Genomic DNA, 24,825 nt, shown 5'->3' with positions numbered 1-24,825 from the left:
TTTAGCTGACCTTTTCTTTTGCATCATAAAAAAATGGACAATAATACGGTCAATTTGATTAACATAAGATTCAAGTTTTGGCTTCTTGACAAAATGGGAGTCTTTGCGGTTAGTGTGTCTGTATGTGTGTGTGTGTGTGTGTGTATGTGTGTCCGTCAGTTCCACTGATATCTCATGAACCATACATCAGTTTTTGATAAAACTTGGTGCATAGATGCTCTGGGCTAATGCACAGATTTATTAGGTTTTGGTAAAATGTCATGCATATTAATTACCTAATTTGCATGATAATAAGCTAATTTTTAGCTGTTCCATGATTGTTCCATTGATATCTAAAAAAACAGTTATTGAATTTTGATGAAACTTGGTACATGGATGCTCTGAACTAATGCTTGGTTTTGATTAGTTTTTGGTAAAAATTACCTAATTACTAAATACCTAATTTGCATAAAGATTAGTCAATTTTCGGTTTTTCCACTGATATCTCAAGTACTAATCACATTTCAATGAAACTTGGTACATAGATGTCATAGGACACTGCACAGACCTGATAGTTTTTAGGGTAATGTCAGTGCATATTAATTACCTAATTTGCATAATTAATTTTCAGCTTTTGATGTTTCAAGTAGTAAGGATTACATTTCAATAAAACTTGATACATAGATACTCAAGGACTATGCAGAGACCTGATTAGTTTTAGGGTAATTAATTGTGTATATTAATTACCTAATTTGCATAATTAATTAATGTTCAGCTTTCACACTGATTTCTCAAGTACTAATCATCACATTTCAATGAAACTTTGTACATGGATGCTGTAGGACAATAGACAGACCTGGATAATTGTGGGTTAAAATCTGTACATATTAATTACTAATTTACATAATTAACCACTTTTAAGCTATCACACTGATATCTAAAGTACTAATTATTCCATTTCAATGGAACTTAGTGCAAAGATGCTCTAGGACAATGTACAAACCTGATTAGTTTGGGGTTAAAATCTGTTTATATTAATTCCCTAATTAGCATAATAATTTTTTTTAGTTCCAATCACATTTCAATAAAACTTGGTACATAGATGGTCTGTTACATTGCGCAGACCTCATTAGTTTTCCATTAAAATCTCTGACAAGTAATTTTGAATTATATATTTAATGTGTCTCCAATACTCTCAGCACATGGGAGTTCTTTCTAAGCTTTCTTTGATTTGACTTCATATAGGTCACTGTCCATCATGATCAACAATTCTATTTTCGGCTACTTTAAAACTCCCAGGCTGTTAACAATTCTATATTTGACTGTTTCTTGAAAACTAGCAGGCCAATTACTTCGATTACTTTGCAGAAATTATATCTGCAAAAATAAAATTGGTTGGTTCATATAGGCCAATGTTTGATTGCTAAAGGTACCAGCCCCTCGCGTATTGATTTTCACCAGTGAGGGCTCTAGCATTCATGTATTTTCCCGACAAATCAACCAACACATGTATGGCATTAAAATCGCTTCCAAAAAATAGATGCAGAAATTGTGTCTGCAAAAATAAAATTTGTTCTTTCATATAGGCCTGCGTTCTGCATTCATGTGTATTGATTTCTACCGATGAGGGCACTAGTGTCGTGTTTTTCCGGCAAATTAACATGTACGGCATGAAAACCACTTTCAAAACATAGCAACATAAATTGTGTCTGCAAAAATAAAATTTGTTCTTTCATATAGGCCTGCGTTCTGCATTCATGTGTATTGATTTCTACCGATGAGGGCACTAGTGTCGTGTTTTTCCGGAAAATTAACATGTACGGCATGAAAACCACTTTCAAAACATAGCAACATAAATTGTGTCTGCCAAAATGAAATAAATTGGCTCATATAGGTCTGTGTTAGATAGCGAAAATGTTTATGTGGTCTGTGTCAATGTGTCAAAGAGGGGGCAGGTGGTATTACTTCGCCGATTCCGTATACAAAGACATTGATGTCATATATTATACTATTACAGGTACACATTATGCTATAAATAATGCACGTTAGTAATTTGGGTTCTTTATAAAGACATTATATATGAATTGAGGCAAACAAATTATCGCAGTCACATCATGGATCTAAAAACGCTTCGTGATCACATTTAGTTTTAACCATACTCTGTTACAAAACACTGCGATAAAACTTTCTGGTTTTGACATACATTTAGTTATTAATTATTCTTATTCTTAATATAAATTTTTGACTTATCTTGTCAAAATCAGTTTTTTCAGGGTCCCCCCCCCCAAAACAAAAGAATTTCACAATAAATGTTTTATCGTAGTGTTTACAAGTGTATGAATAAACCAGCGAAGAAAAGGAAAATTTGCGAACAAATTGTTCCCATAATGCTGTGAAAATGAAATTTTGAAAAGTACAATTTATATGAAATTATTGTTGAATTCTATTAAGTTCAAGTTGTATTTTTAACTGGCATTACCGGCATGCTATCCAACGATTAAAGAATGTGCAAATACAGAGGACAGTTATTGTTGTTCTTTATAAACTGATATACATGACCAAATAGTCGTGGTTGTGCGGCTTTTTTAGTCACGAATCGAAGTTTTGCAAATTATTTCATTGCCTTAGGTGACGTGTACAACACATATACAGCCTACGGGCGTATTTAATTATCAAACACGATGTCCTGGGCCTAGCTCCTAGTCTGGTGGAGTGTATGACGCATAGATGTAAAAGTTTTATAAATACCCAACACGGGCATATACTGACTAACAAAATACAATTTCTAAAATCACAACGTATTTAACATTTCAATATTGTATATACGTCACAGTGTGTTAAAATGTCATGTTATGGTGCTAGCGCCCTCTTTGGCGGAATAGAGAACTTACGGACATAGATGAAAACTATGGTACTAACTGCCTAGCACAGGCACATACAAACTAATATGACTTCTAAAGACAAGATATATGTAGCACTATTTTGAGAACGGTTTCAACCTTCAACATACACAAGCTAAAATGTTGATAAAGTTACAGTGCTAGCGCCCTCTTTGGCAAAATAAAGAACACTGAACTTAGAAAAAAAACTACTAGTACATGTACATGTATGTGAAATTTTCTGACCTAGTGTCTTTATAACCCTAGTAAATTTTTAATTTCTACAAATCCATGCAATACCTTTGTGGCAGCACATTACATGGTGATGTCATATCACATAGTATATATTTATGTAAATAGCTGGAAATAAATTTTTGATTGGCTCAAAATTCATTTTCCAGCTGTGTCCTTACCGATGGATTCATTGTGTCTGAGTGAATCTGTTGGTGAGAGCACAATACAGGTCAGGCTACCTGTCTAGGTGCTGTTTTGCTTATTCATATTAAACATGAACATCCCAACATTTTACCCATGTGTGTCCTTTGGTGCCATGAAGCCTGATGAAGGTCATTTTGGCTCGTGTTATAAAAATATGAATAATTTGACAAAAACACAGCTCATGCCTTCTTTATGTGTAATCTTTTTTGATGATAAAATACTGACATACAAGATATATATCAAATATATATTGAATTAGATGTGTGTATTAAACTACACCAACTATTTCCAGGTAGACTGGTTAAACAAGTAAAAACACCAATTTCTATCACAAATCTTTATTCTGCTCACTGAGTTATCACTGAATATCACAATAAATCTAATGACAGTATAAAAATACAATGTAACAATATAAAAACACTAGATACTAGAAGAAAATATTAAAAGTATTTCTTTCCCCACATTTTTCGAGGCACTGTGCAACTAAAGACATTCTATCTATAAATGTTTCTGGTACTATAATGCCTTCATTATATCTAAATAAAAACTGCGGCAACACTTTAGGATGTGAATACTTAGCTAAATATGGTAACTTTGGTACATCACATTTAGATACACACAAATAACTACAATAAAATAAATCTCTGGTATAAATATACATTTACAGATAATAATATAACAAATTATTTTTTTCCAACACTTATAATTTACAAAAGAAGTAAAGTAAACTAAACAAGAGTGATTTCTCCCCATTTGCAAAGTGGAAAAGAAAAAACAATGTTGTATTAGCCAATGTAACGACAGCTAATAATAATACTGTAAAATCTGTATTAGAAACCGCGGCTTGTATTGAAATGGTACAATGCAATTGAGGAGATGCGGCTTCTATTAAAGCATCTACACATATGAGAAATGATGAATGTTGGGTTCTCAATTATTCAAAAAGAATGGGTGCGACTTCTATTAGGGATGTGGCTTTTAATACAGATTTTACGATAATATTGCAATGATTCAGTATACAACAAATGTGCATTGCATTCACACTAAAATAATTTGTGAAATACACAATATATCATTTCTGAAGTAGCTATAAAAACACATATTGTTTTTGCTACAAAAAATGTAATATTAAAAGTAGATATCGTGTCTAGTACTGAACGTTCTTATCCCTTTGACAAACACACCTATAATGTAACTGCATCTATGAGTGGGCGTCCATAATGTTTACAAATCTAACTCAATTTAAAATGAGTACTTAATTCATATTATGCAGTTAATTTAACTTTTAACTATCCACATGCATGTACATCAGGGAATGATACCTCATGGATCTGAAATGTGAGAGTAACTTTAAAGCGAGTCGCAATAAGTATTGTACAGCATAAAAATGTAGCATTACATCACAACATGATCCATGGGTCTCCTGAGATCAAGTTTAATTTTCTCAACCAATGAAGACAAAAAATACAATTAGGCATGCAAATTTATTTGATATATCATATGTTTGGCAAAAAATGGTGACTGATCTGGTAAAGCATTTAATGGCCTAAACCATGGATCATTATTGTGAGTGGTAATCAATGCACAGACAATGTCAGTTAGCATTGATATACCGTAGTATTTGTAGTCTGTACACGGCTACAAAATATACATCTACAGATATATAGTTATTGATTTCAGTTCAGTTAGCAGGTAGAACAGTGGATGGGACAGTGGATGGTATGAAAAACATCACCACTGCATTGCAATATGAAAAGAATTGACCCAACAAGAATCAGAACACTTCAATAGGTAACTCTCCTGATCATGTCATGGCTATGTGCACTGCAGGCATTGCATATCAAAGTAATTACCAACATCAGATAACACTTGTCACTGTACATCGAGTAGAATTCAGTTTAGTTTTCTTTTCCCAGATCTAGTTTTGGTGGTTTATTCTCTGTTGGTGAAAGGTGTGGCATCTTCCTGTAAAACAAATCAAATTTAAATTTATACACTAATATATTTGCATATCAAATCACATCATTAAGATGAAGCTATTACACTGGGAATTTTTCATATTAACATTAGAACCATAATTCAGCACCAACAATGGTAAACAATATGAAATCACAGATTTCACAGTAAGATTTCACATAAGCCTTGTTCATACATACTGACAAACACAGGGCTGACTCAAATTGTGAACATTTCCTCTTGATGGGTCTAACCTGAGGTATGTTCATATGTTGCATCAGTGCAGATTAATTCAGTTCTGAGTTAAATGTAGTTATAGTAAAGTACTATTAAACATTACTAAACAGCATCAACATTTTGTGATTTCTGATGGTTTGACATTGTTTAAATAGGTGCTCATTATGCCCATCAGCCTCATTGTTGTCAATGTGGTCTTAATAAGAGCCAAATCTCTAACTCTACCTATTGTGTTTTGAACTTCTCTATGCCATTGAGTTGCTTCAAATTGAAATTAACAATCTTGTTTGTTTTTTTCTGCAAAAAAATGCTGCTCTAGCTGCTTTTGCATCACTGCTGTTGTTTGATGGGGTTTTTAGTCTTTGTTCACACATACATTTATGTTATCTTGGGGTTTAGCATGGAGCTTTGGTTGAGACTACCATATGAGCTTAACGTGCCTGGGTCAGCACTGAGCACCAGGGTAATCTGTTGAGATGTCTTTTTCAACAGAGGGTTAAAAATAACTAGACCTCATGTTTTGGTATCCATACATATAAAGGTTCTATTTTGGTAAAATAAGATGAGACATTGTATGGTTGGTGTTTTATTTATTATGACACCAGAATAACTAAGCTTTAGAATTGTGGAATTAATTGTGGAATTATAGTAAAAGTGTGGTCAACTTCAGACACCATTCATAAAATAGATCCTTATATAGTCTGCTTTTTTCCCCTTGAAATGTTTTCAAATTTCAAAATTTGTTATCAAAAATTAGAAGCAATGTCATATTTAGTCTGTTTGTTCCAAAATTAAGATTGAATCCAGTGTAAATTACAGAAAATTTGAACAAATTTATCTAAATTTAAGTGGGAAAATAATTTGACACTGAAAGGTTTAAACAAAACATAGTAGCTTTTTTCTATAACAATGACTAGTACATGTAGTTTAACTTGAACATACAATAAAAACTGGAAATACATGAAATATCAAATTATTTATAGTTGTGTTTCAAACCTATAAGTAAGCACCATTAAGAGAATTTTAGTGAGAGTTCAAAGTAGTTAGTCCAAAATGATGAGATTCCATTAATTGGGTGAGGGCAACTGTGTTTAGAATCTTAAGTAAAATATCTGTAATTTTGCTCCTCAACAAAAAAACAACTTGAACCAACACATTCAGTCAACTTTTCAAAAATTACCAGTGTGGTTGAATCTGCTACATGTTTAGATGTCTGTTTACTATTTGATTATAAAAACTAGGAAAATCATTCTATTAAACCTTGGTTATACATGTACAACTTATTGTCTCATGTCATCTATGGAGAGTACAAGACCTATAGTGTTCATTTACAGGTTCTAATCAAATTAAATAAAATACCTTGCACTGGGATGACCTTTGACCTCCATCAATTTGAGAGTCCAAGGTGACATGTTGTCAGTGGGACTCATGAATATTCGACCAAGCTGACGTCTTTTCGTAACAGCTGGTGTATCCGATTGCTGTTGGAAGTTGTCATTGCTGTCTTTGTTGGGTTGTTGTTGAGGCGCTGACATGATGAATTAAACAAATCTAGAAAAAACAGGAAATAATTTTGTAAATACTTTTGGGAAAAATGCTACTCTGCTTTAAAATGGTTTACATAACTCTACCCACAACAATGAGGTTTAGGATTGAAGGCACACTCCAAAGTGTACAATAATCTGTGCAATATACAAGGTTTACATGGCAGCATTTTATCAGATTATTATACATAATAGACCATTTAAATGTAAATTTTCAACTCTTTAAACTATATTTTTGATTTAACAAACTGTATTAAATAGTTATAACTCTGTCCAAAACTTTATTGTTTGATTAATGTAATTGCTAATCTTCATCAGATATCTGAACTACATTTGTGCATCCAGATCCTCAATATTGACCACAATCTGCAGAACATTTAAAGTTGTGCTTTCTGCAGGTACATCTGAAACTGCGACAGTCTGTGGAGCAGTTGCATCTCACTATCCTCAAGAGAAATTCAGGTGCTGCCTCCTTGTCAGTCATCACAGGAATGACGATCGGTTGTGGATTGCGTCCTGGGATTTGCTTCCTGGTGAAAAAACCTGATTTGTGTCTTTGTCACGACTTGATTGTCCATAAAGGCGACACACCCGTCCGAGAAGGACAGGGCTCCTAGTTCAGCCTGGCGCCTACCTGAGGCGAGGGTAAGTAGGAAGTGTTTTCCACGTCAAACGCAGTCTGCTTAGAGCGGCCAACACAACCGATAAGTTCCAATTGGTTGGTTCCCTCGTTCAGGTCTAGGCCTCTGATTAAACAGTAAATAGTCTCCTAATGGTAGGGCAACCGGCTAGCTTTGTCCCCAGAGAATTCCAATGGTGAGTGGCAAGGCGGACAAGGCCAACAATCGCTGAAAGGACAAGTCCATTTCGTTCAAACGATGGACGAAAAGTCAGCTGTCTGGCCAACAAAGTGATGGCATGGATCTTCCTTTCACTACACCAATTAGTGTACGCACGTCATTTCGAGGCGTAGGCTGTGTTGGTGGGATCCCTGTTCGCCCTGGCCAGGACGTTGCTGTTCGCTGCACTGGTGCTGCCCCGGCCATTGGTGCTTTCAAGGTTTTGAAGGAACTTTAGCCATCCAAAATAGACAGCGAACGTGCCAGAATGGATATTAAGTAAAATACTCTGTTTTGATGTTTAGGGTATTCTTTATACATGTATGAAGCAAAAATGTACGGCAAAGCTGCCACTGAAACGTTGCAGCCGGGATCGCCACCATTTCTACGCATTCCATGCCGATGCTAACCAAAAACACTCTAAGCTGTGTAATCCAACCATAACACCCAATTAGCAAGCATCTTGTTTGCCCTTTCAACATATTTTATTTCAAATTATGCTTTGTATACAAGCCTCAACTCAACTGCACATTTTTGTCTAAACTTTAACTTTTTTATTAGTTTGTTGAAAATAACAAAAGTTCTCATGACTTTGTTTACATTTCCTGTTTTGGATTAGTGTTCCACTGAAATAGACAATTATTGATTGAAAATGATTACTCGCATCTGAGTAAATTTGAGATATTTCTTGTGTTGTAGCCACGTCCCCCTAACAGTTGACTGTTTCTAGCTTTCCGGCTCAAAATAAAAGTACACCACAAAATATGAGAAGAAGCCATACTCTTGTGCTATACCTATACAATACTATTAACAATATATATTTTACGGTCGGTGCTTTTTTTGAAACTGTATTCTTGGCAGTGAGAATTTATGTGTTTTCAAACGATACAAATGTGTGACATCAGTAGACGAAAGCCGTAAATCAATGAGAAAAAGTTGGAATAGACATTCTCCCTATACCATTATACGACAGATTCGCTGAACAACTACCCTAATTTATGAAAGAACAACATGGATTTAAAGACAAGTGCCGAAAAATTAAACCTAGCACAGAACTAATGCTTTTTAAAGAACCAGATTCCGGACCAGCCCATGTTCACCACTTCGGCTTTCAAGAGAGAGAGAGATACGTTGGGGTAAGTGTTTCAAATGTTTTGGGAATCTGATTAATGTTTTGTAGAGACCATATGGTTTGTGTTATGTAAGAGGTACATGTAGCAGTAACATGAAAACTGAAAGGGCGGCAGTCGTCACGCCGCGTCCTCTTCGATATGGGACTCAGAGAGACGTATACAATGTGTGTAAAATACATTGTTTATTTACATGAAATTTGAACACGTGCTGCACGGCGACCACCGCGCTTGAAGCATAGGTCAAACAGGAAATTATGCAGCACTCACACATTGGTATTTGTTTTTAATTTTGTTGTCTAAAAGTTTCTGAATTGTTTGGTGATTGGTGTTGGATGACTACTATCTATCTATCTATCTATCTATCCGCGGAATAAGGGGGCTGTCAAAATTTTGCGACCAAGCAATTTTTTATGTGATTATGACAATCATGCTAACTCAAATAATACAAGTTTTTGCTGTGTTTCGCTTTAAATTATTTCGTTATCCAATTAAACGCCGCAAATTCATGCACAGAATGTTAATTTCCTCGCATGCAGCTATCATTTAGTAACTGATTTATGAATCAACGACTCATATAATTTGAGTCAAATTATATCAATTTTTATTATTTCTCTATTTCATTGATTTACTATGCTTAGAATGTTAAAACATTTTCTCTTTTTATTCTAATTTTGAATCTTTTTTTATTTACTTAGACGATCAATGGAATACATCAGTATGTGAACATACCCGGTAACCTGACAAATAACTAGAAGACAAGCCAGATATCAAACTTGATTTTGACAAACATGGAAAACATTGACATAGAGATTGTAGAGAGTTTCGTGGGAATAGATGTTGGTACCGGTACTTCAACCGATTTCATCAACCACCATACAAGTGACTGTGATTGTGCAGTACGCCGTTGATTGTGATGACCAGCTATGCCAGAAAGGACATATTTCGAACTCTATTTTAAACTTGATAATATGTGTTCGTTGAGGTCCACTCATCCTCAAGGAACAAGTACATGAGTGGCAATTTAGTCAAAGACAATAAAATTTTATATTAAGAATATTTGAGTATGCAAATGAGAAGCTAATGAGGAGTCTCGTTTTAAAATACGTAGAAATAAAACCATTTTTTTTAATTTTAAAAATTTATTTTGTACTTAACATAAAAAATAATAATATTGATGTACCAATAAATGATTTTGATTTTTCTTAATAATTGGTATGTTCATTTTGATTATTTCAACAAATATTTAATTATTCGTTCCAGAAGTTTTTATACTCATTTGTTAACTTATGGTTCATAATTTTTTAAAATTGATTAATATTTGTTATCTTTATTTCACTTAACTTATTTCTTTAAATGCTCTTAGTGCTTTTATCCCGATCAGGTTTCTACCAATTTTACCTCTCACACCAACATTTAGAGTTTAATACTTTACTCACACCTAATATAATGCAGTGTTCTCGGCAATCCAAAATAGCTGGTGGGTGGCCTAATTAACATACATTTACATACAACATTCTATCATTTATGTCATGAACTGCAATACACACTGTTGAAGGCGTGACCTGTTCAGCATTTGTCAACAACCAATCACAAGACTGGTTACGAACTACATCAAGGTTACGACTCTGTTAGCCTTGCTCAATTGGTTCGTAACCAGTCTTGTGATTGCTTCTTCGCCTCCAACTGTGCTGTGCGTTCGGGCCAACCGATAATTATTCATAAATGGAGTCAATTTTTGTAGTTTTCTTGATTTATTCTGCAGATATAGGTAAAATATAGGTAAGGTTTTGACAAAATTTGAAAGAGGTATTTTTTATAGATTTTATTTTTCATTCTGTTGGTCTGTTTTTAAAAGATATGAGCTCGCTGGAGCCTTCATCCCTTGTCTATTTCTTACACTAGTTACCAGCCGATACCCCCCGGCTCATAGGGAGTGCGCCCTGCATAGAAAGTTGTGCGCCCTGCATAGGTAGTCGTGCGCCCTGCATCGGTCAACAAGCGCCCTGCATTCACATTTCCCGTCCCGATCAAATACATTGTATTGTTAGTTGAGTATTCAGTGTTCTCCACGAGGGGTTTAAGAGGGGCGAAGCGCCTCTCTTTAATTTATTTGCGTACCTCTTCAATTTGTAGCGCCCCTCTAATTATCTTCAGCACCCTCCTTTGTTTTTGGTGACAGGCTGTTTCACAGTCCCGGAAGATGTCCCGACGACGTTATTGAGAGACAGGCGATAAAACAAAGAACTAAGAGATAGATAGTGGCATAGGTGACAACTAGGACAATGGATTGGATGTCTGGGGAAAAACTGGCTGAATAAATAAACAAAAAACAATGAATGGATGCGTGAAGTGATTGTCACAAGCATTGCGTTAATCACGCAATGGGGTGGTCAAAACAAGTTTTCTCATCATTCCTGAATTAGCTGAGATACTTAAGAACAGGAGAACCAGCAACAATTTATTGGTCCAATTGCTTTTTACTTGCCTTTTATTGGCGAAAAGTAAAAAAGAATCATCAAATAAATCACCAAAACAAAACGTCCGGTAAACACTGAAACAACATGGATGTCACGGTATCTGATTTGACCTTTGTCTTCAGTACCCACAATGCAATCAACATAATTGTCACACGCAACGTAATATTACCGTAATTGGTATAGTACAGGTGTGATGGTTCAAATACCAAAATGGCAACAGTAACAGAAAGACTTCCCTGGCGGCGATGATAAAATACGAACACGGAGCCAACAGATGAGGTTTCAACTGGTACTGGTATTATTATACTCTGCAAACATCAAGTACAATAACGCAGTAAAACTCCACTACTCCAATAACTAGATACTTAAACTCCAATACAATTCAACGAGATCTTCGATCTGAACTCAGTGCTGAAAAACTCCCCTATATATACCCACACTGTCTATAAATAGACCATTACATCAGCATACATAATAAGTCTGGAATTTACTATAAATTTCTAGAATGTTCCATTACCTTCTATTGCCTCCTACAGTGTTCTATTACCTATTCAACCATTTTCTAAAAAAAAAATCTAGAATATTCCACCCAGACACAGTACGGTTCTAGAACATTCTCAGTGACACAGAAGTGGTAAATAAGTCGTATGCGACAATAATAATTAATTTATTTACAGTCATCGGATTCGATTTTTTCTTTTTCTTTTAAATGGTAATTTTGTTATGTGAAAATATTTTTTTTATTATTACTTGGGGTTTTCAACTATTACAATATCTCAGTGCATTTATAAAACCTATGAAAATGGAAATATTTGAAAGAAATTTAAAAGAAATAAATGAAAGGCTAGAGTTTCACAACTTGTTCCATTACACTTTTACAGAGAATAAATGTGATATTCTTCATTTGTCAAAGTTTATATATTTTTTTCACATCAAGTGGTTTAACTTATTCATAAAAATAATTCAAGAACATTAATATAGTACTTGTACACAGTATTTGTAAATATAAAAGTGCTAAGAATTTCTTTTGAAATGTTTGATTAGTATGCTAATTATATGCAAATTAAATATGCTAATTATATGCAAATCAGCGCCCCTCTTTAAATTTTATTTGTGGAGAACACTGATCATAGTTCCTGGGCTCCCTGTCGATTGACCAACACCAAATCTATGCAGTAACAAAGATACTGTAAAACCATGTATTTTCACTACTTATGGCAATATTCACTCGGTTTTAAGTTCACAAATTTTCAAGGGAAAATAAAATAAGTTTTCTTTTATTTATCTACGAATACTGCTAAATTGAAAATCAGCGAATATTAATCAATTTACTCTATGCACAGTCCCTCTATAGAGGGACTGTGCTCTATGTCATGTTGGGCGACTACAAAGGTCAATGCCCTCGCATGAAATGTTGCATCTAAAAAAAAAACATTTTCAAGAAATTTCCTCAGTTTCTTGTACAATTTGAGAAATTTCTTCTCGATCTTATGCATTTCTAGATAAAATCACGTTTCCCATTGACATCGAACACGAAAAGCGTAGTGATTACCGACTGTGTATGGTCGATATCGAACATTTTCAAGAAATTTCCTCAGTTTCTTGTACAATTTGAGAAATTTCTTCTCGATCTTATGCATTTCTAGATAAAATCACGTTTCCCATTGACATCGAACACGAAAAGCGTAGTGATTACCGACTGTGTATGGTCGATATCGAACTGAAGATAAAACAGCTCAGTTGTTTATAAAGTTGCGAATTCTCACTCCACCGGGATTCGATTGGAATGGCCATTTCCCCCTGATTCTGAGTATATAAACACGTGCACACAGGATACTTACAGTTCACATGAAAGGAATATATGTCGTAGAAAACTTCTATTGTTCTGTACAATGTTGTGATGAGCTGCGAGATTGTAGTTTTTAAACCTAACCGCCCTCGCTATTATTGCAATACCATACAAGGCGATATAGACGAGCGCCCTCGGCGGTAACATTACCGATCATAAAAAATATACTTTGCCCAAAGTAATGACAATTTCTCATATCAATACATTCTTTAAAAAAAACAATTTATCATAATATTGTCAAAACTCTGAATACATAAAATCAGAGGAACAGTAATTTATGTTAGAAGATATTTTTGTATCAAAATATATAATTTAACTTTCAGAAGAATTTAGAAGAGTTTAGAGATGTACAAAGCATACATCTTCGCTAGCGAAAGCAGAGCTAGTCGAGAGAACTATGGTACAAGTTTGTAACTACATTTCCTTGTAATCAAGTATCATATTTTGCTTTTAATCACAGGTTCAAAATTAATGACACAGAGGGCGCTGTTAAAATTGATATCTCACTACTATTGGAAGTGTAGAAATTGGGGGGGGGGGGCTGAATGTAAAACACAACTAGTTCAACGACTGCCTAAAATGTTAAGAAATTGTGGCTTTTTTTTTAAATAATCCAATTTCAAATGTTAATTCAAAATACTACACACAAATCACTACTGGACATCCTTGCCAGTTCACATAATAACCAAACGAAATGTCAATACCCACTAGTCTTACAACCTGAGGCAACAAGTCAAGCTGAATTTTGCCCTTTTATATGTTCATTTCCCGTATTCCAAGAGTACAGTTCTACTATCAACACTTGTTAGTCTGTCAAATACACAAACTCTTCAGGATTTGCTCAACCACAGTTGAGGACAAGGTCCAATTGAGTATGTAAGTTTTGACTCTAGTGAACAGACACCAACTAAGCTGAGCCCTGCTAAGGCCAGACTTATTATCCCTTGTTTCGCAAACCCACCGAATGAACAAGAGCCGAAAATGAAATAAAACTAAAATTTTATTTCAGCGTAATTTCTCGCGCCCGCCGACTTGTAAGTGCAAAAAAATGCTAAAAAACTTATTTTTATCTTCATTTTTTTTCCGCCCGCCGCACAACAAACCCAAGTTGCATTTTCGTGGGAGTATCATGATCAAAGTACCAAAGTCTTACGCAGATGAGAAACAAGGTTATACATGGAATAAAATGTTATTTCATTTCTTCTCTCCGATCAATGATCACACAATTATTTGAGAATCGTACAAATCTAATGGGGGGGGGGGGGAAGAATTTTATTCTTTTTTCGCTCTACTCAAAAAAATTCCCTTATAAAAACTCAAGAAACGAGGAATAAAAAAAGTCTGGTCTAATTATAAACAACCAAAGGCACTTCAAACGACTGAGAATGAGGGTTAGCTTACACCGAGATACAAGGATTTCATTGTTGGTCAGCAGCATAGATAAGAGACCTGATGGTTGAAATGGCTCCATTGATTAGCAGTCTTGAGAATTTTTATCAAAAATGACAAATATTTGCCAAATAGACAATTTAAGATATCATGAAATGAACAGAGGCCCACTCTAAGTACCTACACTGCTATATCAACCAAGTATCAAAGTAATTGAACTAGAAGTTGAAAATAGAATTGTTGACATACTGACAATCGCCTATACGAATAGCTCTGCTGTCATTTTTGATGACTGAGCTAAAAAGATGGCCAATATGGACACCTCAGATATCGTCCACCTGTCACATTTTCAAAATCCATACATCAAGTGAATAGCAGCAAATTCAACTTGTACATGCATGTAGTCTCAACTCTTCCTTGGTTGGAAATTGTATGTCAAAGGAATCTCTATTTTATACTTGCATCATTTGTTGCATACCAGGTAGTTAAAATATCAAACTTGCTTCAGTGAACCACACTTGTAAAAATGTGTCACAACTGTAATTAAGGTTGCATGCAGAGCTTGTTTGATGCAGTCAATATGAACTTTCATTTCTGACATGTTCATACTGTAAAATACATTATTTTAGCTTCAATTAATTTGTTAAAAAAAAGACATTTATGAACACCCAAGCATTGTTATCTGATCTTATAGTGAAATAAAACTACCAAAATTCGTAAGCATACGATATGTCTGAATTTTTTTCATTTATTTCTAGCTATTTACATGCACTTCAATTCAGGTACAAGGCCATAAAGAATCGACTGAGTGGCCAATATCCCACACTACATCATAAAAATGAAACTGACCACCATTATATCATTTGCATACAATTTTATTGCAAAGTAGTACTGTTACTTACACAAGTACAAGAAATTGTGAAAATGTCACTCAAAATGCACAATCTAGTTAATCATGATTTACAAATCATCAAATATACATACAAAATCTGGAGATAAAAACTGTACAAATTCACAAAAAGGTATTTTACATTTTAGATCAAGTTTACAGGATAATTTAATAATGTAATGCAGGTCAACTGGAATGGGTTGGACGGCGAGAAGTAAAATTTAATTTGGAGGGAAATCCATGTATATATACAATTGCATCAGTGACCAATGCATGAAATGATTGATGTAATGAAACTTTAAGAATAGGTAATAACCCGAGTAGCCGAGAGTAACTGATGAACAGCATCAACAAACTGATAACTGGAACTCTTCATTCTATCTATGCCTTGTTCAGTTGATAAATCACATACCATGTGATACAAATCTGCATGGAACTGAAAGAAAAACAAATAAAGCTTAGAAAAATTCCAGTGCCAAGGCAAATTTAATTTACATCTGATAGTGTTTTGATACATCAGGAAAATACCTAATTTGCATAAATCAGGTAATTAATACACATGGATAATCACGTGTGGATTACACCAAAGTTGCATTAAAACCTGACGAGTGATAGAGATATCAAATATAGAACTGAAACTTGGCTAATTTATAAATATTAGATAACTAAAATGAACTGTTATAACTTGTATCACTTCTGTGTATTACCAATGTACTAAGTATCATTGAAATGTGATTGGTTCTTGGGATACCAATGGAGCAGACAGACATGTATACACATAAAATCACAGACTCGCATTCTGTGCTATGCACACGAGACGAGTGAAAAATGTTTGTCAGGTGTAATTTATTATGGTAGATAGTGTTGTGGAAGGAGATAGAAACTATGACTAATATATCTACCTACATCTCCATATCTGTTTAATTCGTTTAAAAGATTCCTCTCATTAGTAAATAGCACCCTCACTCCACAATATTTAGAATGAGTGGTTGGTCAAAAGTTTGATGAGTCAGGTGCATCTATTGGCTTAGCTTGTTGTACATAGATGCAAATGAGTATAGGAGCCATTAATGCTGTAAGGTGTACTGGGAGGGGTGGAGGATTTCATGTTTGTAATGACTGGTTGTAATGTTGTATCTCGTTTTCAAGATGCAGCCTGATATTTGTTGCTTTCTTGGTTGTTCAATTGTGGCTAAAATTTGTTTGTTGAGTCATTGTTTAGACACCCTGCAGCTTGAAATGGTAAGGCTAAATCCAAATTCGATATGGTGGTGTTGAATATCTGTTCGATATGGCAGTGTCGTCTAAAACCACGCATCAAAATGATTTCTGTTTATTTACAGTTGTAGATCCCGAGAACTAGCCATTGAATATGATGTCGGGAATAAATGGTTTTCTGAACAAGCTTTATTAATTATTGCTGACAATATTCCAGTATGAATTGGGAGCAAACTGACACCAAATCTAGTCGTATTGTTATGCCTCTAAAATATTTTTTTTTTTTTAAATAAAATAAATAAAATAGAAATATATTATGTGTATTTTTGTATGTGGAAACATGGCTTGCCCACTAATAAATATAAAGAAGTGTGGTCTGCAGTTCTTTTATTTTTTTTTATTTGTGAAAAAAACTTTAGTGTAAACAATAAAACACTCACAGTGCAAGGCTAGTTCACCAACATGTCTATTCTCTTGCTTGAGTGTGAAAGTACATGGTTTAGTGACGACCTCTTATATTTTTAAATTTTAGAATTTTTTTTTATTTGGGAAGGTTCTTCTATAAAAATAGAACAGATATATATCTATCTATATCATTATAAATTGAGGGATTTAATGTTAGTGGGGTAATAAGTAAATTAGGTAAAACTTGTGCATAGATGAACAATTTGAAAATGTATAATCAATCGTAGAAATGTACATTTAATTGCAGAGGGCAAAATCACAGTTATAAAAGTATAAGCTTGTGAGAATACACACCTGCGTGCCTTCAGCAAAGTCTTCAGAGAAACTTTCATCAAATTCAGTCATTCTTAGCTTCATAGCTCTCTGGGCAGTCATCATAATCAGCGACCATTCATCCTGAATAGAACAAAATAACATGTCAAAATAGAATCAATCCAAATCCGATCGATGCATGCCCACACAAACAAGCTGATTTCTAAGCAAAAAACCACAAAAACGCATGTACCTCTTCACCCTTTGTATGATAGCAAGGGAGAGAAGAAACAAATGCAATCAATGATTATGAGCAATGACACAGGAAGGTTAGTTATTTACAATAATAAATGTGAATAAAGAAACACATACAGTTCCCATATGTTAAATATTTTATAATTTTGTTAAGGGGTAGTAAAATTGATACATTATATATAACTACATTTAATTTATTAGGCTCATTTTGTTGTAAATATATTACATATACCAAATAAAATTTGTGGGCTTCTGTCTCAAAGCAAGTCATCTGATATATAGAACAAATTGGTCACTCTTTCCTGCTTGAGAGGGAGATAGGGAGGGAGGGTCCATACTCACTTCCACAACATGTTCATCTTCTAACATTTCGCACCCTTGGATCACTAGTTTCTCATCACCTGCTTCAGCATTCCATTTGCTCCATGAATATGCAAAATGTGAGGCAGTGAGCGCCATCTGTTGGTAAGCATCCATCTCTGCAATCTCATTCTATAAATAAAAGACGTTGACATTACATGATAATATTTACTCAAGACTAAGGTTCAGCCCTCCCTCTATGGGACAATTTACAGAATTTACCCCCTTTTTTATAAAATCTTCCATACATACAAACTACAGATCAATTTCAATATTATCAGCCTTAAGCAAAATTTTTAAAGACAAAAAAATAAACGGCAGTATGGCTTCAGCAGGTATATAGCACAAATTTTGCACTAATCAACCTTGTTTATGAATTATTGGACAAAATTTATGGAAATTGTGTTCTTTGAATATTTCGACTTTACCAAGGTTTGATACTATTTTTCATAGAATTTCCTTATCTAAATTATAACACCTACGACAGTGATTTGCTGATGATACCAATCCTATTTCCCTCCATTGAGCCAGCTCCCCCCCCCCCCCCGACACTGAAGGAGAAACTTGTATGAGAAAGCACTCAAGTAACATTGACAATCTCAAATTAAATAAGATTTAAACAAGTCAACACTATGTACCTTGGTAAAACAATTGCTAAACAAACTTGTAGGCCTTATTGCATAAACCCAACATGCACTTCTTGCATTTGTACAATTCAATTATTCTTCCTCATTTTATGGCCAGGAGATTGTAGGGTAGTACATACATTTTGTACACAACCTCTTACAAAAATAACTTGTGATTTCAGAAAAAGAACTGTTGAAATAATCGCTACAAACTGTATCAAGTGTTTTCAACTACTGCAGAGGACAACGTTTTTGTTTCAATTTTAAATCACAAGGTAGCTATATAGTAATGTTGTTACTACATGTATATAGTACATGTGTGGAATGAGACCTGTAATTAACAGTACATCTATGACTATCTGATTTTATCTGAAAAATTCTACCTTTTCACTTATGCTGACATACTTCTTGGAATCGTTATCTGGAAAGAGGTCAACTCCAGCTGTACGCAGCATCTAATGAAATGAGAAATAACAGATTTTAGCAGTGTTCTTTGTATCAGTAATTGCAACATGTTGGAATTTTACTGACAATTTTTTTCTATTTTTGAATTAAATTCACAACACATCATATCTTGTTATAGGACAAATATACAAGCCATGCATGGCACAGTCATCGTTAGTTATCAAATCTAAGTTATAGTTTTGTTTATAGTAATATCTGAAATTCTTGGTTTTTGATGATTTTTTAGCACAAAAATGACCACCATTCGGCCATTTTAAATCAAATTAAACCAATACATCTATTACATGATGTATAATGAATATATAAAATTTGAACATCAGTCAAAGCATGGCAGAGATATGGCACAAGAACCACATTCATTAAAACAAAATGGCCACCAGTCAGCCATTTTAAATTTTATCTGAAAAACAAAATGACGTTCATCTATAATGTCCAACGTATGTAGAAAGTTTGAAAAAAAAAAATCCAACCGTATACAGAAATTCGCATTTTGATGATATTTTTGTAGAAAATGGCTGCCATTCGGCCATCTTGAATCAGGTCATGAAACAAATTGATATGCATATGTATAATATTATGCATTAAGAACGTGTCAAAATAGGTGAATACAAGACATCTTTGGAGACATCGCTAGTACATACTTAGAATTTGATGTATTAAAATTCATTTTTTTAAGAATCATAACAGAGGAGTAATATTCCAATGCTCATCTTGGCAATGATCAAACTTACTTTTATAAGTTCTCTAGGAGTTACCCATTTCTCCTTGTACTCTTCCAATTCAGTTTTCACTTCTGCATCTGCTGGTTGTCTGAAACAGCACAAGTCATCTTTAATCTCAATTTCTATTTCCACTATTGCTGCAATTATGGTAAGGAGGGCGTTGTTCATCTTGCGTGGTCTTAACTCCCAGCTTTGGAATGGCATGTTAATGTGCTTGTCCTGGATGCAAACCAGTGGTCCAAAGTTAATTGTTTTGAAGGACAATGTACGTTTATCTGCAAAAATTCAAAACATTGCATTGGTCAATTTTATATCCATCACTAACAGACAGAGGGTACAAAACTAACTCGCAATACACATCTACACCGAGTCAACTATTCAAGATTATATTCTATATTACCTTCATCATATTTGATGTCCGCAAAACCATCCAATCTCCAGTGCTTGCCCTCATGTGACCAGTATGCCATCTGTGGCTCTTCACAGAATAGTACATTTGCTGGAAGGCTGCAGGGATGAGAGGATTTGCACATTTTATAAATACCATGATCAACACCAAGAGCAATAATCTTAACTACTTTAGATAGCAATATGAACTTCACAACTTACGTGAAACTAAGTCCTACAGGCGGAGCACCTAAAGTTTCTGCAACAGCCGCAGCAGTAGCAACAGCTTTTGGGTCCAAGGTCTGTCCCATTGTCAAGGTTCCTGATAAAGTCTGACCCAATTTTGCATCACCGCCAGGATATGGTATCCTCTTTAATTCATTTGATACAACTGGTAGAAATTTATTATAATGATTAATTATCAAGAAACGAGCCATTGGGGTCGTACACCTGTTCTTGTATTTACCAGCATTCCTATGCTTTTTTGTACAAGTGCATGTACCAGTTCTACACCTAACAAAATAGGCAAATTGGCTGCCAGTTAACAATTAAAGAATTCATTGTGACAAATCAACCGAGTAACCCATTTATTTAGTTTGGCCCAAAATGGACAATACAAATTATGAGCAGAAATGTGCAATAAAAATATCAAGTTGCATCTTTGTGAAATAATATATTGCCTATGTACCAAGTCTCAATAAACTTATATGTTCGAAGTAAAAAAAACAAACTTATCATGATGACAGGACTGAATTTCATTAAGTATTTGGATTAGAATGTTAATTTACCTTGTGTCATTAACCAGGTTTTGACAGTCTTCGGTTGTGGCGGCAACTGTAATAAATCATAATGAATGACTCCACCCAATGCTTGATATTGCCTCATATCTACTACATCCTCATCTTCCTCAATTTCTTCCTCTTCCTCCTCTTCTTCAGGAGCAACTATAAAAAAGAAATGCTTTTAAATATCTAAATTCATGCACATTGGTGAATACTCAGTTCAATCTTTATATACGGTAGTATAATTTGTATAGAAGTTCAGAAAAGATATTTCTTTGTGGAAGAACACAATGTACAGGAACAAGAGTTTGTCGGAGATACAACAGCGTACACTTAAACCCAGCAGCTTAATGCAGGTTATGGCACAAGCAAATTACGAGACTACTACAAGTTTTTGCACCATGCAGTTTTAATATGAAATGCACCAACTATTTAGTAACAAGTATAGTACTATGCAAACCTGGCTCGGGTTCTATCTTTGCATCTTCACCAGTTTTTGCCTCGTCATCTTTTTTCTCACCATCTTCATCTTTTTCACCTTGTTTTTCTTCATCTCCAGCTGCATCCTACACAAAAGGAAAGTTTTATTAATTACCACACAAGACTAGTTTCAATAATTTCAGGTTACTTGAGAGTACAAGATTGGTTACCTCAGAATCTTGTTTCTGCTCATCGCCAGCAATGCCATCCTCTTCATTTTCTCCATCTTCCTCATCACCTTCTTTCTTCTCTTCATCTGGATTTTCTTCTTTTTCAGGTTCTGGTGATGGCGGTGGCTTCGGTAAAGGCTTTTTTTTCTTCTTTGGAAAGTACGTCCGACATAGATGAGACAGATGGTCATATTTTGTGTGGATAATACGTATTGCTATATCAGCTGTTGCTAGTTGTTTGGGAAGCTCAAATGCAAATTTCTGTTCCTCAAATTCAAAAGTTTTGAATCTATTTTAAGAGAAAAAAAAAAAAAAAAGTGTACAGATCATCAATGACACTGAAGGCAACTTATGCTTGCAGTTGATACAACTATTTGCAACAAATTCAATGGTAACAATACTAGCTAAAACTAGAATGGCAAAGCTCGATATGGTAGTACAAATGCATACAACAATCAAATGTGTGGTAACAAAATTTTCTATAAAATTTAATGATGGAATTCATTAACTTTAATTAATGTCCTCAAAAACATGCATCCAACAATCACATTTTCTGTGAAATGCCAGCTTGCTGAAAATAGTTAAACACATCTTTCTTCCGAATTTGCCAATTCAAGTTGTTTCTAATTCAGCAGACAGGCATGTACAAGTAAAGTGCATTAAGAGATTAACAGTTTTAAAGGTGTGCTAGTTTGTGATTTGAGCTTATTTATTGAAACGATTGGTAGTCATTTCAATGTGTTTTATAGCTACAAGATTGGTCTTGGTTGACTCCAATAAGTTCATCTATAGCAAACCCAACACAAGCATATCACTCCAAGTTGATCAAATCGAGATGCAGTAGACATTGAACTGAGGACCAGTTGCACAGTGAAGGAGGCATCTGCAAATTGCAACTTTGATTGGTTTTGATGCAATTCACCGCTTCATGTAGATTTCTGAATTACTCTTGTTACAGTAGAAATGATTAATTTACCTTGGGTTTTTATTGAGATTTCCCCACAGCATCATAATAATTTGATCGCTTTCTTTTACAATCTGCAAGTTGCTTGTTTCTGGATCTGCCTCAGTGGATGCATCCTAGCGAGTTGACAGAAAAGGCAATTAAGGCATGAAATTATTGAGGGGGGTCTAGTATGTTCAAATAACGTTATCTACAAACAATATTTATTACCAGGAATCATGACATTTTCTTGTGCTTAGTACTGGTGTACACTAAAATGAGCATTTTTTCATAATGAACACTCACAAAAAATTAAAAATCTAAAGCATTCTAATAAATAGGGGTTTAGAAAATAACCTAGTTGATCAGACTTACATCACAAGAAGTTTGCTTTTTAATTTTTTTTTAGGTTGATAGCAGCAGCAGAAAGAAGCATTTTAGAATACAGAAAGGGAAAGTTAATTGTAAATGTGGATAGTGTAATTTACAGATAGTGAAGTATTAAATAAAGATGCGATTCAATATAAATGTCAGTTGGAATTGATCAGTGAAAATAAAAATGAACAAAAAGTGAAGAGGAAAAGTAATCAACTGGTGGTCAAGCGTGACTGGTGGTGGATGACTTCGACTGCAAAATGCATCTCACTTGGAAATACTGAAATATGAACATTGAGTTAAATCACCAATGTCCATATGCCAGTACTACCAAGTAATATGCCCGACTACTTGCTGTCAATTGGTTGGCTTAGCTGCAACACTGATCATCCTGTCGTAAGTTGCGTTGCAAAGCTGGTATTATACAACTACCGGTAGATGCTTGCCTAGTATGTGATATGTAAAAGTAACTAAATGTTTCACTCAAGGTAGGTTGGCGATTATATGGCGAAATGCAAGTATATTGTTTTATGGGGTATAAAACTTGGGAAAACAGAAGCCCTGTAAATCACTGGGAAAGGAATCAAACAGTTTAGATGAATTTAATTAGGTTCACAACATTAAAAAAAAATGTAATAGCAATCATCAATGTGGAGGAAAAAAAAAGTGCAACCAAATAGTATAATTAAATGCAACAAAACTAGAACATTGTAAAATAGGTATATATACACACACACAAGTCTCTTTGATATAATCCTGGGATGGGAACATACACTAGAGGAATGCAACATGCTTGAATCCAGGGTTTAACAAGACTAAAACCAAATGGAACACTGCATGGGTTTAAAAGTTAAGATTTAACATTTATATACCATAAGAATATCCATTATGTCGTCTTCACTTGTTTCTGAAACTACATCGTCTGGTACTTGCTACAAACAATTTTGCAATTCAACAAGTAGCAAAATTTAGAGTAAAATCCAATAAAGGGACAGCACACTATACAAATCATGAAATCATTTGCCAAATGGCACCACACTGATTAAAATCTGAAAACTGATTTTTGAACACCAACCAACAAGGAAGGAAAGATTTGGGAAATTCACAATGAGTTTTCAATACAAAAGGACAATTTTCACATGCGGGTGCATCCAAACCTTTCGTGATTTTTATAAACCATTAAAAAATACCATGCAATGAATACTTTGAAGGATATCAATATTAAGGAGGCGAAAAGGGGGCAATAAAAAAATACCGGTTTGAGACTTTCAAGGGCAGCTTCATAAAAAGTTGTCTGAAGAAAAATAAAATATCAGAGCAATGAGCAAAAAATTAATGAACTGAAAACAAATTATGTAGTGAAAACTGATTCTGCAATAGCATCTGTTGCCAAACTCTGAATGACCCAGCTTAGCATACAACTTGTCATTGGGACCAGTGAATGCATTTTGTAGCATGATTTATCTAATATAGTCAGTTGCAAGCCTAGCTTCCTCACATGGCATACAATCAATCATTATACTGTACAGCCAGAAGGCTAAAGGGCCAATGATGCTATCATGCACTAGTTTAGCAGCTGTAAAACTCTACAAAATACCACTCCTTAGTTAGCAGTTGACTGTCACAATTCCATGACAAATTCATCAAATTATGAAGCCGAGCATTGCTACAAATGTCAGAATTGTCTTAATTTATTCTCATAGATAATACATTTCC

General features: G+C 34.4%; 1 protein-coding gene, 1 long non-coding RNA gene and 1 other non-coding gene across 3 annotated transcripts in view; all 3 read right to left on the bottom strand.

Annotated features, from left to right (window-relative positions):
- Window positions 1–4,824: 4,824 nt before the first annotated feature.
- On the bottom strand, window positions 4,825–13,424 carry LOC144359853 (uncharacterized). The gene is made up of 3 exons (XR_013422084.1): window positions 13,324–13,424; window positions 6,849–7,040; window positions 4,825–5,261 (listed from the first exon to the last, which is right to left on the bottom strand). It is a non-coding gene; the product is annotated as an uncharacterized LOC144359853 (long non-coding RNA).
- Window positions 13,425–15,574: 2,150 nt separating this feature from the next.
- The window catches only part of LOC100377243 (dynein axonemal intermediate chain 7 homolog), a 47,542-nt gene continuing 38,291 nt past the window's right edge, over window positions 15,575–24,825 (bottom strand). Inside the window, exons 7-17 of the mRNA XM_002738892.4 lie at window positions 22,768–22,871; window positions 21,792–22,080; window positions 21,602–21,707; window positions 21,148–21,303; window positions 20,582–20,750; window positions 20,373–20,479; window positions 19,982–20,247; window positions 19,169–19,240; window positions 18,142–18,291; window positions 17,587–17,688; window positions 15,575–16,045 (exon numbers count right to left, since the gene is read on the bottom strand). Of these exons, the coding sequence (XP_002738938.1) occupies window positions 15,908–16,045; window positions 17,587–17,688; window positions 18,142–18,291; window positions 19,169–19,240; window positions 19,982–20,247; window positions 20,373–20,479; window positions 20,582–20,750; window positions 21,148–21,303; window positions 21,602–21,707; window positions 21,792–22,080; window positions 22,768–22,871 (1,659 nt within the window). The 3' untranslated portion in view covers window positions 15,575–15,907. The remainder of the gene's footprint in view (window positions 16,046–17,586; window positions 17,689–18,141; window positions 18,292–19,168; window positions 19,241–19,981; window positions 20,248–20,372; window positions 20,480–20,581; window positions 20,751–21,147; window positions 21,304–21,601; window positions 21,708–21,791; window positions 22,081–22,767; window positions 22,872–24,825) is intronic.
- On the bottom strand, window positions 23,374–23,450 carry Mir2012 (microRNA mir-2012). The gene has a single exon (NR_037562.1). It is a non-coding gene; the product is annotated as a microRNA mir-2012 (primary transcript).

This window comes from Saccoglossus kowalevskii, chromosome 1 (genome assembly GCF_978046115.1).
Source record: "Saccoglossus kowalevskii chromosome 1, keSacKowa6.1, whole genome shotgun sequence".
Classification (NCBI taxonomy): domain Eukaryota; kingdom Metazoa; phylum Hemichordata; class Enteropneusta; family Harrimaniidae; genus Saccoglossus; species Saccoglossus kowalevskii.
This window is presented reverse-complemented; position numbering and strand designations above follow the sequence as displayed.